This window comes from Bos grunniens, chromosome 7, assembly GCF_055505025.1.
Source record: "Bos grunniens cultivar Pamir isolate PY7600 chromosome 7, Bosgru_T2T1.0, whole genome shotgun sequence".
In the NCBI taxonomy this organism is placed as follows: domain Eukaryota; kingdom Metazoa; phylum Chordata; class Mammalia; order Artiodactyla; family Bovidae; genus Bos; species Bos grunniens.
Window position 1 is genome coordinate 26,569,774 of NC_141171.1, and position 16,909 is coordinate 26,586,682.

At 41.0% G+C, this 16,909-nt stretch overlaps 1 protein-coding gene across 12 annotated transcripts in view; it reads right to left on the reverse strand.

Moving 5' to 3' along the window:
• Positions 1-3,609: 3,609 nt before the first annotated feature.
• Positions 3,610-16,909, reverse strand: part of MEGF10 (multiple EGF like domains 10) — a 480,748-nt gene continuing 467,448 nt past the window's right edge. For all 12 annotated transcript variants that reach the window (XM_086410534.1, XM_086410532.1, XM_086410528.1 and 9 more), the window contains 6 exons: positions 16,380-16,616; positions 14,981-15,102; positions 13,456-13,579; positions 7,927-7,971; positions 6,486-6,692; positions 3,610-4,993 (listed from right to left, as the gene is read on the reverse strand). In XM_086410534.1, the coding sequence (XP_086266660.1) occupies positions 4,809-4,993; positions 6,486-6,692; positions 7,927-7,971; positions 13,456-13,579; positions 14,981-15,102; positions 16,380-16,616 (920 nt within the window). In that variant the 3' untranslated portion in view covers positions 3,610-4,808. The remainder of the gene's footprint in view (positions 4,994-6,485; positions 6,693-7,926; positions 7,972-13,455; positions 13,580-14,980; positions 15,103-16,379; positions 16,617-16,909) is intronic.

The window sequence follows — 16,909 nt, forward strand, 5'->3', positions numbered from 1 at the left end:
ATGTTTTAATTATTTTCCTTTTAAAAATACATATTGTGATTTGTTCATATCAAAAGGAAGCCTAGACTAAATACTGAACTAGAACAGACAGACTAGTGTTAGGCATCAGTATTAAGGGGACCCTAAAGCAGCAACTGGTCGTACATCTTTAGTTACTAGACAAACACCCATCTAAACCATGTGATTCACTCTTAAATACTTAATATGAATAATTAAGACATGTTACTTAAAGATAGAAAATCTATTATTTAAAGGACATAACCTTAAAACTCAATTTTTTTAATGATTACATCTCATTTTAAGTGATAAACGAACTAACATTGACATGAACCCTAAATGGTATCATAATACTCTTTGCAACTCTTATAATATTTATAGTTTAAAATCCCAATAATTGATAACTATTATTGTGATTCTTTGAGGTCAAAATGGTTACATTTTCATGAAGTTGTTTGCATTTCTCACAACATGTAGTCATTGTGCTAATGGATTTGTTTGGAAGTGATAACTGTCCTATTATAAAATTCCACATTGGTTTTCCTGAATTTGGTGAATAATTTTCCACAGAGATAATAAAAACACATAAGCTCCCTAGCATAGGAGAGAAATTCATATCAAACATTGTAAATAATTATGAAATATTCTTCATCATATAATTAACTTCAGAAAACAAAGATCATGGCATCTGGTCCCATCACTTCATGGGAAATACATGGGGAAACAGTGGAAACAGTGTCAGACTTCATTTTTGGGGGCTCCAAAATCAGTGCAGATGGTGATTGCAGCCATGAAATTAAAAGATGCTTACTCCTTGGAAGGAAAGTTATGATCAACCTAGATAGCATATTCAAAATCAAAAGCAGAGACATTACTTGCCAACAAAGGTCCGTCTAGTCAAGGCTATGGTTTTTTCAGTGGTCATGTATGGATGTGAGAGTTGGACTGTGAAGAAAGCTGAGCGCCAAAGAATTGGTGCTTTTGAACTGTGGTGTTGGAGAAGACTCTTGAGAGTCCCTTGGACTGCAAGGAGATCCAACCAGTCCATTCTGAAGGAGATCAGCCCTGGAATTTCTTTGGAAGGAGTGATGCTAAAGCTGAAACTCCAGTACTTTGGCCACCTCATGCAAAGAGTTGACTCATTGGAAAAGACTCTGATGCTGGGAGGGATTGGGGGCAGGAGGAGAAGCGGACGACAGAGGATGAGATGGCTAGATGGCATCACTGACTCGATGGATGTGAGTCTGAGTGAACTCCGGGAGTTGGTGAGGGACAGGGAGGCCTGGCGTGCTGCAATTCATGGGGTCGCAAAGAGTTGGACATGATTGAGCGACTGAACTGAACTGAAATACAAATAATTTTCTCTGTATTAAAGCAAGCATACAAACTATAATTTGGGCCAGTTTTCATGTATTTATATAGAAATACAAATAGGTTATAAATTTTCTGACACATCAACCTCTAGAGAAAGTATAATAGTTTGGCTGACATCCCTACATGAATGGTTTTTGCTACATGTCACCAAGCTCATTCACTGCTTTGACCACTATAGGATATTGAGTAGAGATTATTTTTAAGGTTCTAAATTAAAATGGGTTCCCTGGTGGCTCAGACGGTAAAGAGTCTGCTTGCAATGCAGGAGATCTGGGTTAGATCCCTGGGTTGGAAAGATCCCCTGGAGAAGGAAATGGCAATCCACTCCAGTATTCTTGCCTGGAAAATCCCATGGACAGAGGAGCCTAACAGGCTACACAGTCCATGGGGTTGCAAAGAGTCGAACACAACTGAGTGACTTTACTTTCAAATGTTATGAAAACAAATTCACTGTGTACAAAGCAGAACATTACCATTAAATCGAATTTGATATATCTGAAAAAGCCCAAAACACTGTAATTTCAGGGGAAAAACTGTCAGATTCTTTTGTCTCCAATTCTCCTTCTGCCAAAATTGTTTTTCTAAAGTATCTTTACCCAAGTCTTTATCAAAGTATCTAGAAATTTTTTACCTTTCAACTAGATCTCTTTAAATATAGTGTGTAGTTTTACAATATCCACAATGCTATGTGTAAGAATTGCCTCCGGTCCAAATGTCGTTTTAGGACACCAGCTATCCTGAGGAGGCGATCTGTCAGAAAGATCGCACAGGGAGGGATATCAGTGCCCCTCTGGACCCACCTCTGTTTCTTAGGTTTTCTATTTACATTGCTGTTGCCTTGGGATGTGAAGCTTTCATTTTTTAAAAATAGGGGAATGAGAAAAAAAAAGGTGTCTTTTTTTTCAACTTATCTCAGAGAAGGCAATGGCACCCCACTCCAGTACTCTTGCCTGGAAAGTCCCATGGATGGAGGAGCCTGGTGGGCCGTAGTCCATGGGGTTGCTAGGGGTTGGACACAACTGAGCGACTTCACTTTCACTTTTATGCATTGGAGAAGGAAATGGCAACCCACTCCAGTGTTCTTGCCTGGAGAATCCCAGGGACGGGGGAGCCTGGTGGGCTTCCGTCTGTGGGGTCGCACAGAGTCGGACACGACTGAAGCAACTTAGCAGCGGCAGCAGCAGCCAGGGAGTAATGGGAAATTTCAACTTACCATGGAGCTCTGAAGAGATGAATCTTAGAAGTGGAAAGCTGTCTTCTTTTTTCTAACCAAAAAGGACTCTTACATGGTTATGAACCCAATTGTCTCAATTAGATCTCTATTCCCTAGAATCAAGGGCCAACCAGCAGGACACTGTTGAAATAAATCAATTGTTTCTAAGGTGTGTTCCGGGCATTTCCCATTTCCTTGAATTAACTTTGGAGTTCCCTGAAAGAAACAGCCATCAAAGAAGTATATTTGTTCTCTCATCCACCTGATCAAACCAACATCAGAGGTGCAGGTGTGTGATATGAAAGCACAGGATACCCCACTGGGTGACTGGCAAGGACAGTGCCTTCTGTATACTATTGGCAGAATGGAAATACAATACATATTTGTGAGTTGACTCACTGGCACAGGACACCACGTAGGTTTTCATGTCTTTAAAAGATGGATGGCCACTGTTTTCTCTTACAAAACTGCTTCCTCATTCAGCTTTCAGCCCTTCAGGTTGCCCAGGTAGGTCAAAGAGAAACTGGTTTCCTTGCATGGAGTTGGCATTCTCCTGAGGTAACTCCCTTGGAGTGAAAAATGTTAACTACATTCAGAATACACAAGATGAGTATCTCTTCTGGTTTGCCTGTTAAAGTGCACATTTAAGCCCACTGCAGGATAATTATTCACAATGCCTTCGTTTTCTTTCAAAAGTGTCCCAGTTTGGATAATTGATTATATGATCACCCTAATGAAGGTCTTCAGTAAGATCAGTCTGTGGTACTCACTCAGGGACAATGACTACCCGTTCCTCTTCCCTTTGGTTTAACCAAAACTCAGGACCCACAGATCAAGAGGAACTCCATTTTGGAATATTTAAATGCTTCTCCATTTCCATTATAAACCATTTACTTGTTACTATACTATTTTAGTAATGCCCCATTTTAATGGATTCGATTTATATATCTTCTTCTCTTCCCTCCAAAAGAAACAAGACCAATGCATTTTTCTGAAGCAAAAAGAAAAGTGGCCATAACACAAGAAACAATAAACATATAATATTTTTTTTCATTAACAATCCAAACACTACAAAACATAGAATATACAACTTAAAAATGGAAATACAAATTAATGAAAAACGGGGTACATGTCATATTAGCAATGCAAAAGACCAGCTTAAGCATAGTTTCTCTAAATCAACAATTAATAAAAGCAAAGTGCCCTTTTCTCAAATATGCACAAAAATATTTCGGTCACTTCTAGGGAAAAATTAATCAAAACTTTCTGCTAATTCTATATTACAGCATGTATTACTAATGGCTTACAAAACTTAAGCATCATCTTACACCTAACATTTACAACCTTTTCCAATCATTAGACACTCATTCAATCCAAGCTGTCAAAAATAAAATTATTTCATTTCTGTATGTATGAAATAATTATTGATATGTTATGGATCTCAAGTGGTGAATGTGTATGATTGGGACAGTGATCAGAATAATGTCGTGGATCTAAAATGGGCCGAAAAACAGAGAAGCATCTCTGTCTGTCACATCTGTGTATTCATTGCTGCAGTAATTCTATTACTTCTAAAGTAATTCTAAATGTACATTTCCTCATCCTACAAAAAAAAGTCTAAAGTGTTCATATGTAAATTTGCTCTGCACCTCTAGAGTTTACGAGGAGTCTGTGCAGTACTTGACAGAATGTTTCCTGCTGGGGTCCTATTATCCTTACAATAATGAGTCCCGCTGAAAAAAGGTAAACAATAAGGACTCAATGAGATGGCCCTTTTCTTCTATGTGTTGAGCATGTGACACTTTAATGAAGTAAATTTCATGGTAAAATGCACAATCCTAGGTACAGTTCTATGATGCAAATGAGAAAGAAAATATTTAAATTTTAATTTTTCAAGCAACAATACCAACATCCGCTGCAACCCGTGTCTCTGAACGAGTCCTGCACGGTCATGCTTTTAGCCAAGATTTTACAGTAAGTCATGCTTCATGGGTGCAGTTCTAATACTAACAAAAATGGGAAATCACATTGATATCTCCTTCTGAGCCACCTGTATAAGGAGGACCTATGGTCAGTTAGCCTCAGCTTTGAGCTTTCGGGTTCATGTCCAACAATTGCCTATGAAGTAGATTAACATTCACATAGGGTGGCAAACTTGAGGATGGAAAAGAACCGAACTGCAGTTCTGGAAAGGGGTCCAGTGGCTACCCAGTGGTCTTTGGTGTCATTCACTGCTGCTGCTGCTGCTGCTGCTGCCGCCATCCTCTTGCTTGGGGGAGGATGAACTGTCTCGGACTGGCAACAGGTCATAATGGCAAGGGATGTGACTGTTCTTTGGGAGGTCATATGGATCCTGGGTGCGATGCCCATTATTGCTGAATATTCCTTGGACAACACTCACTGTAGGTTCTGTGACAACCAGGGACACATTAATTGATAAACAAGGACGTTTTAAAAATATACAATATGGCATTTCATGCAAGTATCAAACACGCCAGAGGAACATTCATAAAAATATAAGAAAGTATTTTTAAAAACAAACAATCCTTGTATAATCCCATAGAGGTGACTACTCTGTGGTTGGTAACCCACTGACACTTACAAACGATGTTCAGAACAAAGGGTGACTGTGGTTGGGATGAAGACATCAAGGGAATATAAAGAAACCCTGGACATGAATCACTGTCTGTAAAACCTGGGAGATAATCTAGTCCAAGCCCCTTCCTGTACAGGTAACAACAACAAGGTCCTCTGGCGATCACTTGATTCATGGAAACATGTAACAAGTTCATAGCTTTAGGATTCCGGACTCAGGTTTTCAGTTGTGTTCCCGTCTCACAGTGGTAGGCTTAGGGGACAATTCAAAAGGGAACTGCTGCTCACTTCCAAAACTAAATTTAGTTCATCCTGGTTTCCATTTTAAAAAGCTGTCTTAATACTTTAAAAAGAGTTACATATCTTTCGGTCACATCTATGGCATAAAATGAATGACTAGTGACTAGAGTTAAGTAAGTCACTACAGTTGACCCTTGAACAACTCAGGGTTAGGGGTGCTCCACACATAACCCCAACCCACCACAATTTAAAATCCATAGTCAATTTTAAAATTGGCCCCACTATTTACCATCTCACATCCTTGGATTGAACCAACAGAAGAGTGTGTAGCAGTGTAGCATTTACTAAGTGGAAAAAGTCCGTGTGTAAGTGGATTCGTGCAGTTCCAACCTATGTTGTTCAAGGATCAACTAGAATAGAGAATTTTTTTAGGTTCAAATCATAAATACTGGGAAAGATATGGAGAAAGAAAAATGAAAATATAAAGCTCTACTATCTAGCCCAGGATTGCTCTGGTATGTTTTAGCTTCCTCAAATGGATGTGCAAGGGGCAATCAAAATAACTCTAATATTAATTGAATTCTTATTAATTTGTATCAGATTCACAGCTGGGAATATTACTGATCTATTAGACAAATATAAAAGTAAAATGTTAAAATTCTGCTAAAAGCATTATATTGGTATAATGGATGCAACCAGGAAATGGAACCATCTGTTTAATCCATTTGAACCATTTGTTTTGGCTAACTCAACATGTTAGCTAATATGATACATATGCTGTTCCACATGCGTGCTAAAATATTCACTATGGTTACAAAACAAAAGATGGATAACTAGGGAGGTAAGAAAAAACCTACTTTGACTTTTTGAAATAGTATTTTTCCTGGAAAGTTCATTTGACACCAACTAATATGATCACCACAAACACAGGCTGAGTTTAAAATACAGATCATTATTTACAATAAAATGTATAGGAACTGCAACTACTGTATTCTCAAGGACTTTAAAATTGTTTCAAAAGAATAGTCTCATTCACTAGATTCTTTCTTTGGTTAAGAAAACTTACCAACTTCATAGACATTCTTGTTGGCAGAGGCTGAGTTATTGATCTCTGCATATGGGGAATCTCTCTGCGCTGGTGACTTCATCTCCACATAACCACACTCTGAGTGTTTGGGAATAAGGACAGGCGGGTCTTTAATAGTGGCGTATGGGTTTTCAGAACTGCTTAGGGAGCAGTTACTTGAATTATATTCAGAATGCTTCCCCAGGTCTGTGAAGAGAGACAGAGGGGTGAAAAGCAAATGCTATTTCATGGGCAACAACATTTATTTTCTTGGCGATTAACTGACTTGGGCAAATTATTTCTTTTCCTTTGCATCTAGTTTTCTATCATTTTTAACAATGAAAAGAATACTATTCATTCTCCACTTATTTTGGAGAAAATCAGCTATAAAATTACCCATCCATAAAGTAATCGTGGCTCCTAAGGTGAGGATCAGTGTAAACATCATGGATTTGATTTCATTTTTCGACTCTTTGCGACCCCATGGATTATACAATCCATGGAATTCTCCAGGCCAGAATACTGAAGTGGGTAACCATTTCCTTCTCCAGGGAATCTTCCCAACCCAAGGAGCAAACCCAGGTCTCCCACATTGCAGCTGGATTCTTTACCAGTTGAGTCACCAGGAAAGCCCCTTTTATTATCACACTCAAATAAAATTAACTCCACTCTATTTTACTAATAGTCTCTGAATCCTCAAAGGCTTCGATCAAGACCCCACATGTTGCTGGCTCCAGGAGCACAAGGAGGTTCTATTTTGATGGTGAGGAAGGCTCCTGTGCTGTACGGCTTCCTCGTAAAACCTCAGGTCTGGGCATATGAAGTTATTATTCAAACTCTTCTCAAAAAGCTGGCTTCAGTGAACATGTAACCAGGCTGACCTCTTCTTTTCCCTGCTTCTTCCTTCTTCATATTTCTCTCTCTCGATAAGCCATATTTCTTTGAGGCGAATTATGTGTGTTTTCCCAGCAAACTGAGGTATTGGTGCTCTAAAACTTCTGGTCTAACAGGATCCACCTACGTTCACACTCTTGCTGGCAGTCAAACCTGGCTGTGGGTTTGTTGGAGTAATTTACCACACTAACTGCCTTCCCAGGTGGCACTAGTGGTAAAGAATCCACCTGCTAATGCAGAAGATGAGACGCAGGTTCGATCCCTGGGTCAGGAAGATACCCTGGAGAAGGGAATGGTAACCCACTCCAGTGCCCTCGCCTGGAGAATATCATGGACAGAGGAGCCTGGCAGGCTATCGTCCATGGGGTCACAAAAGAGTGAGACACGACAGAAGCAACTTAGCAGGCACACACCACAGTAACAATGCTACCTTTTCTCTGGAGTGCCAATTTTGCTGGTTTAACAAATTATTTTTGTCTCTGAGATTAAAAAATATTTTAAATTGTGATTCTGATAAATGTATTTCTTCTGCAAATTCTGGCAATACCTTTCAAGGATTTTCCCATATAACTTCTGTCAAGTCCAAAAGCACCTGTGACAAAGGAAGAAAAAAAAAAAACATCCAGTGAGAACTGAAAGGAAGAGAAAAAAAAAAAAGAAAGGAAGGGAAAACCCATCTAATATTCTCAGGTCACTGGAGTATGATGGTTTGGGCACCCACAGTCTCCCTACTACAGGAAATAAACAAGGTTGCTATTTTCCAAACCTTGACACTGGATCACTTGGGCCAGATGTGTCACTACTTCAGAGTTAACCAAATGTTATGTATCATCCTGAGCATTCTCCTGCCTGTTTCGTGGCTTTGGGAAAGGCTGGTCACCATGGGGTAGACACCGAGGAACTAATGAACCAAGAAGGTTGCCTTGATTCAAGGTTGCTCAGTGGAAAGGACACAGCCAGGCAGACCTGAGACAACGGACTGGGACTTCATCACTTGTTAGCTGCATGACTTTACGCAAGATGTTCAACTTGCTGAGCCTCAATTTTCATATTTCTAAAACAGGGAAAACACAACTCACCTTCTAAGCCTCACAGGGTTGTTGTGAACATAAAGTGAATCGACCATAAGGAAAGGCATTGTAAACGCTGAGGTGTCATATAGATGAACGGTATTTCAGTTACCGTAATACCTTTTTAAAAAATTGATTTTGCTGACACATACCTGATTTACAATGTGTCAGTTTTTGGGGTAGAGCAAAGTGGTTCAGTTGTACATATATTTTTTCATTATAGGTTAAGATATTAAATATAGTTTCCTCAAGAATCTGCCTGCAATGCAGAAGACCCAGTTTCGATCCCTGGGTTGGGAAGATTCCCTGGAAAAGGGAATGGATATCTATCTATTCCAGTATTCTTGCCTGGAGAATGCCATGGAGAGGGAGCCTGGTGGGCTACAGTCCTTGGGGTCACAAAGAATCAGACACAACTACATGATTAACACTTGCACTTTCCCTATAGAGTAGGGCGTTGTAGTCTACACATAGTAGTTTATATCTGCTAATCCCAGACTCCTAATTTATTTCCCGCCCCACCCTCTTCCCCCTTTGGCAACCATAAATTTGTTTTCTATGTCTGTGGTATATTTCTGTTTTGTAAATAAGTTCACGTGTATCATTTTTAAAGATTCCACATATAAGTGACATCACATGGTATTTGTCTTTATCTGATTGATTTACTTCATATGGTATGATAATTTCTAGGTCCACCCATGTGGCTGAAAATGCATTATTTCATTCTTTTGCTGGCTGAGTGGTATTCCATATGTAGTATATACACACATACCACATCTTTATCCATTCATCTGTCGATGGACATTTAAGTTTCTTCCATGTCTTAACTATTTGAATAGTGCTTCTATGAACGTGGGGTGCATGTATGTTGTTGAATTATAATTTTATCTGGATATATGTCCAAGAGTGGGATTGTTAGATCATATGTGCATGCATACGTGCAGTTACTTCAGTCGTGTCTGACTCTCTGTGACCCCATGGACTGTATCCCATCAGACTCCTCTGTCCTTGGGATTTCACAGGTAAGAATACTGGAGTGGGTTGCCATGCCCTTTTCCAGGGCATTCTTCCCAACCAAGGGACTTAACCCACATCTCCTGTATTGGTGGGCAGGTTCTTTACCACTGAGCCACTGGGGAAGCCCTGTTAGACCATATGGTAGCTCTATTTTTAGTTTTTTAAGGAACTTCCATACTGCTTTCCACAGTGGCTGCACCAATCAATTACTGTAACACTTCGTGTGTCACAACACCCTCAGCTGCAGTCTATCTGTAGGCAATCCAAGGTATCTGCAATTATTCTTTAATAGAATGTTATGGATTTAGGTTAAAAACAGAAAGTAAAGTAGTAACTTGTGATGAATATTCAAATAACTATGAGAAGGGTCAGAGAAGGCAATGGCACCCAACTCCAGTACTCTTGCCTGGAAAATCCATGGACAGAGGAGCCTGGTAGGCTGCAGTCCATGGGGTCGCTAAGAGTCGGACATGACTGAGTGACTTCACTTTCACTTTTCTCTTTCATGCATTGGAGAAGGAAATGGCAACCCACTCCAGTATTCTTGCCTGGAGAATCCCAGGGACAGTGGAGCCTGGTGGGCTGCCGTCTATGGGGTTGCACAGAGTCGGACACGACTGAAGCGGCTTAGCATAGCATAGCATAGCATGAGAAGGGTAAGGAAATTATTTCCCTGCATGGCAGGTCTGTGTATAATTTTCTTAGAGTGATATTAAACTCAAGTTCAGAGGGTGATATTCCCTGGGGGTACACATTTGTGGAGAAAGAGGGAGGATCCCTGAAGGAGAGAGTGTGTGTCTACTGTCAACTGTTAGAGGACAGGAAACAGGGATGTTTCCCTCTCAGGCGCGCTCTCTTGAGTCTGGTATGTGAAGAATAGCCAGGCAGGCTCCCAGATGGTGGGAAAGGCACCAAGTTGTTCAGGAAGACAGGATAAAAGGCTCCCCCGTCCCTGGGATTCTCCAGGCAAGAACACTGAATAGCAAACAAAAACATAAATTTCCTTTAGGATTGACTGGTAGGATCTCCTTGTGGCCCAAGGGACTCTCAAGCGTCTTTTCCAGCACCACAATTCAAAAGCATCAGTTCTTCAGCACTCAGCCTTCTTCATGGTCCAACTCTCACATCTGTACATGACTACTAGAAAAACCATAGCTTTAACTATACAGACCTTAATCAGTAAAGGAATGTCTCTGCTTTTTAATACTCTGTCTAGGTTTGCCATACATTTTCTTCTAAGGAGCAAGGGTCTTTTAAGTTCATGACTACAGAGACAATTTGCAGTGATTTGGGAGCCCAAGAAAATAAAATCTGTCACTGTTTCCATTTTCTCCCCTTCCATTTGCCATGAAGTGATGGGACTGGATCTCTATTTTACAAATGAACAAATCAGCCTTGAGAGGGTGACTGCAAGTGTCATACCACAGAACTAGGAATTGATTTCAGGGCTTTTGCGTCAAATTCTGGGCTCTTTCAGACAGCATCACAACTTTTCCATCATTTAAAACACTGCACACTTCATTATCCGTAATGAGCCATATTCTGTTCTTTGTAAGAGAAGACTTTTTCTATGCCACAACTTCACAGGGATACTAAATGCACAATTACTTTTGGATGGGAACAAACCAAGGAGATCCAGAATTTCCAATGAAGATTTTATGTTCCTAATAATCAGTCCCTTGGGTCTCACTGAGACAGAAAGCAGAGAAATTTATATGTGACCATTACAGTAACTGTGTATCCTGGAATCAGGACAAACTGCATTAAGTGGAGATGGAATGAGAGAACTTTTCCCTCATTAGTGCTGGGTGGTATTTTACTAAGAACTAAGTTATCATCTTGGTTTTACACATTTTCATCAGCCTTTTTGGAGAAGGAAATGGCAACCCGCTCCAGTAGTCTTGCCTGGAGAATCCCACGGACAAAGGAGCCTGGTGGGCTACAGTCCATGAAGTCGCAAAGAGTTGGACACGACTGAGCGACTAACACACACGACCACACAATTCATGGACTTCTTTGAGCTAGATTATTAACCTCCCTAAACTTAAATGATTTCACCAATAACTATAATGTAAATCTGGTATATAAATAATTTTACTGTAAGTGTGTGGAAGTACTCATCCTATTGATAATGTTAGTGAAGAATTCAGATAAAAGCTAAGCATTTGAACTTATTTTCTATTTCCATAGTAATAGGGGATTCCAGAGCCCACCCATGGCTCCTGCAAGCGGCTTAGATGAATTGACATCTAAGGTATTCACAGAAGGATCAGAGGGGGAGTGCGCAGAAGACCAACTATGAGACCCGGTTTTACCATCTTCCTTCCATGAAATCTTAAGACAAGAGTTAACCTGTTTCTTCCTTTATAAAACAAGATATGTGGAAGGGCCCACACAGTGAGGGGTGCCAGATTTAGCAAACAAAAACATAGCAAGTTCAGTGAAATTTGAATTTTAGAGAAACAACAAATCATTTTTTGAATAAGGTGCCTTGTGCGATACTTGGGATATACTTACCCAAAAATTATTTGTTTCTTACCTGAAATTCCAAATTAATGAGACTTCCTTCCAACCTTATCATTAAATAAATACCTATGAAAGGGTTTGCTTTCAATACATAGGAAAGTGCCCATAAGACACTGTGCTCATGTTAGTTACTACGTGGAGCTCCTCCCTGAGAATAAGAATATACCACACTCTCAATGTGGAGTCACAGCAGTTATTTAAGTGGAGTCACCCCACGCCCTCTGCAGGAGGGCCCTGAGGTTAAAACAATTCTTGTCCTAGTACAACACTGTTTGTCCTTTCCACTCTTATCCTCTCAGGTGGACGGTGGAGTTTTCCAGGAGCCACGCCAAGTGTGACATCACTCTTGACTGGACGCAGAGCAGCTATGAAAATTCAGCTGACCTCTATTAAGCCAGATGTCATAAAAGTGTTAAACAGTGGCCATCCTTCTCAGTAATTTTTTTGTTGTTTCATTTTGAAAACAAGAAGTCATTTTTCACAAAAATGCATTTTATATTATCAGGAAATAAGACTTGTTATCATCAATAAATTAATAAATAGCCCTCAGATTTTATTTCTACTATGGCAAATATCAATAAATATAACCCATGTTAGTAGGGCCTCTTGGGGATCCTTGATTACTTTTTTAAAAAATTAACTTATTTTAATTGGAAGCTAATTACTTAACAACATTGTAGTGGTTTTTACCATACATCAACATGAATCAGCCATGGGTACTACATGAAAGTGTTCTGATTCCCAGATGTTTGAGAACCTCTGACTCACTATATTCCCAAAGATATCTCCATTTTCCCACCTAAAAGAGGAAAGGGCCTCAAGTAAGGGTACCTCAGCTTGTGTATGTGTGCTAAGTTGCTTCAGTCGTGTCTGACTCTTTGCGACCCTATGGACTGTAGCCCAGCAGGCTCCTCTGTCCATGGGATTTTCCAGCAAGAATACTGGAGTGGGTTGCCATGCTCTCCTCCAGGGGATCTTCCCAACCCAGGGATCGAACCCGTGTAGCAGAGAGCCAAGAGAAGCACACATGCAGGAACCAAGCTGACGGGGTTCAAATCTCAGCTCTACCACGTCACAGGCTTTGAGGACTTCCACAACTGACTTAACCTCGTTATGACGCAGTGTCACAACGGGAGCAGGGAGATGATGATGCTAATAATGGTACCTACAGCAGTTCTTGTGAGAATTGAGTTGATACATGGAAAGGTGGAGTGTAAGCCACAAACAGGCAATGATCCTTGCCTCTTTATTGATTCCTCATTCGCAGTAAGAACTCAACACATGCTGAGTAAATAAAGCACTTGGGACAGTAAAAGCCCCACACAGGGATTAGGTGTAATGCTATGTCTTTCTTTTCCTGTGCATATTTTCAATAGTTGCTTTGGCACTGTCGTGAATCTCTGAGTGTTTGAAGTGACTAAAAGATAAAGATGCTGGTGGAGGCTGGGGGATGGGGAACTTGCCGAGCTCGTTGAGGTAGCCGCCGTGTTTCCAGTCTGCAGGCAGCGTGCCTGTGTAATCTACCACAGGGCCTCTCTTCCCGGGATTCACATTTTTCAGATTCACAAACAGTTGATTATTTTTTGACTGTTAAAAATATAAACAACAAAAAGATTTAAAAAAGAAAATACAATATGACACAGTGCAGTGTTACCCATCTAAGAAAAGCAGGTCCATGGAGCATATCAAGGACTGGTCCTTACATGAGGAGGCACCAAGGGACAGAGGTGAAGCTTCTGACCTGGTGGGACTTAGAGGCAGCAGGAGTAGGTGCCCCTCAGCCCCAACCATTCCCTCCATCACCTTACTTCTTCATTTTAAGTTGGTGCTCTGTGCCAATTAGGCCTCACTTGGATTTACATACATGGAACTTTGAACTGAAAAAAAAAAAAAAAACCCAATTCCTGAGCCTTCCCATCAAACACTGTATAATCATGTAGGAGTCATTCTTAGCAGTTTTCTTAGCTATAAGCATGAAGGTAATATGATCAACTTTGCTCCCTCCCTGAATGGGAATGAGAACAAATCATATGATAAATACCAAAGTCTCTGGAGAATATGAAATGCTATTTAACTATGAGGTACTATAATTAAAATCTAGCTGCATTAATTTAACTGCAACTGAATAATTTAATTAGCTTGGTTTTCTTCTAATAGAGAGCTGGAATATAACTCGAGCACAGTTGGAAGGGAGAAATGTTTGGGATTTCAGAGCACTCTGGAAGAGGCCTGGTGGTGAGCTGGATGGGTCCAGAGGAGCTGCTCCAGCTTCTAGACAGCCCTGGGCCTCCAATCTTTCTGGGCCTCTGTAAAATGGGATAATCACTCAAGTTATAGGACTGGCATAAAGATTAAACAAATTTATATTTGTAAAATGATTAGAAATGCCTGGCACATAGTATTAGGTTGTTTTGTTTGGTAACTTTTTGCCCACAAAACTGCAATTTGATATGGTTCAATCAAAATAAATAAATGCATATTATTGTTGTCATTACCCAAGTACAGGTGGCCAGGAAAGGGTACCAGAAGGGGATCACAAAAGACAAACCTGCCAATTTTACCCAGACCGGAGTCTGCTATAGGTCTGCTATGAGACATTATTTTAAAACCACATGCAATATTAGAAACATTTTCCAAAAGAAGTGCAATGGAAACAGTACAAGTTGCAGAGACAGAGAGACTGACTCACCTCGCTGCAGCCTCTCTCACAAGCTATGTTTGGAAGTGACTTAAGTTCCCTGTTACTTAGGGTTTTTTGTCAGTAAACTTGAGATACTAATACACACCCACAGGATTGTTTGGAGGAATAAATGAGATAATTGATGTACGTATGTGGAATGGCAGCTGGCCAACTGCAGCCCTCAGGCATGCCTGTTCCTTGCTTCCTTGCTCTTGCCCTCCCCCCCCATCCCCCTCCCCCCTCCCCGGCCATCCCTCTCCCCCTCTCCCCCCCTACCCCGCCCAGTGACCTGGACCATCTCCTCTCACCTTGGCGATCCTGTCCCTGTTGTTGACGTGAGGGGATGTGGCACACTGAGTGAGCGTGTGGTAACTGGGATTGGTGAAGTAATGGCTGTTAGCATTTCCACCGTTGCCATGAGGAAGGGTTTCTGACAACAAAGAAGGAAATGGTTAAGATGGCAGGCTCCTTAAACGTGTGTGGGAAAGAGGGAAGTGAAGCGACGAGAACAAATGTTTGGACTGATTCCAGATCACAAGCGGGCAGAATCCCCTCCTGCCCGGCATGCTCAGAGAAGCCTGTGGAAGCAGCAGGCGCCTGCCTTTCTGCCCACCTCCTGGAAAAGTCTGAACGCATCCACCAACAACTGCTCTCTGCTCTGGGGCTTGTACAAGCTGGGAAGGCACTGCTTTGAAGCTTCTTCCACTGTAACTTTCCTCTGTGTTTAAACACTTGGGCTCTTGACACAATATTCTTTCTATTTCTCTATCTACTTGTAAATCAATCTATCTACCTACCTACCTATCCATCCATCCATCCATCCATCCATATTTCTATCTATCTAACTGTGCTGGGTTTTAGTTGAGGCGTGTAGGATCTAGTTCCCCGATCAGGGATTGAAGGCAGACCCCCTGCATTGGGAGCATGGAGTCTTAGCCACTGGAATGCCAGGGAAGTCCAGACAATACTCTGCACTAGAAGCACACCACTAAGTAAATCAGCTACTTTATGAATTCCCCCAGAATCACTTTATTTATAAACCTGAAACCCTTCACTGATTGCCCCCAAATTAACAAATACCTCAAGTTTGCAAATTCTTCACTTATATGAATCTTCTGAAGACTGAATGCATTACTTAAAAATTTACTTTTATGGGGTCTTGTGACAAAAAGGAAGATTCAGGGGTTTTATTAAAAAAACAGCCTTGGTTCTCGCTAATCCCCCCGAACTGTTTATGTGACTTGGTTGCTGTGTGACTAATAATGTACATGGGCTCCAGGACAGGCTAGAGGGTACCTGGGAAGAACCCAAGGCCAAAGACAGAAGACCTGTTTTTTTTTCTCTGATCTGCTCCATGACCTCGGTGAAGTTATGGCCACCTCTTCCTCTCCCCTCCCTGTCCCCCACATATGGCAACAGCTTGGGATCAGGCGTCCAGCAAAGCTCCTTCTTGGTTGACATTCCCCACATTTAAAGCAACCATATAATGAACCCAATTTTAAATCTCTCATAAGAGAAAACAGTGATGATTTTACCACTGTTGACACATAAAACACATCTCTAACAATGCGTCGTCTCCAAACATAAAAGCTGCTCAAGGCTAATGGACAGTACCAACGGGCAGCACAGCCTAACACTCGGTTTCAAAGAACCAGGATGAAGTCTCGCTTTTCATGAGTGAAATGCCTCTAGCGAGTCCAGTCTCACCTGAAATGGCATAGTCTGCATTCATGACCCTCATGGCAGGGGTGTAGGTAACCGCTGGCATGCTCGACTCCTTCCCCTTCTGCTTGTGTCTATAAATAATGAACAACGCCAGGAGGAACAGAACAACTAGGACGAGAATGATGATGCCCGCGATGGCCCCGATCTGGTAGGAATCAGCGGGGAGAGCTGTACTGGTCCTGCTGAGGCTGTTCAGATTCCCCACTATGATAACACCAGCTAGAAACGCAAGAAAAGAGATGTGAGCGAGGATGACAATGTGCCGGACAGATATTTGATCTCTATTTACAAAAATCTCCCACAGTGCTAATAAAGCCTGGGTATTTTCAGTACATGAAATTTTCATTTGGAAACTTTTGAAAACAGAGCAGGAAGGAAGAACAAACATTCTTCATTTTCAGACACAAACCGGACGTTATTGGTTTGTCTGTGTCCAGAAGAAGGATTCTCTAAGGCTTCAAAAAAAAAAAAAAAAAAGAGAACCCAAAGATTCAACAGTAGGGTTTGGGAGC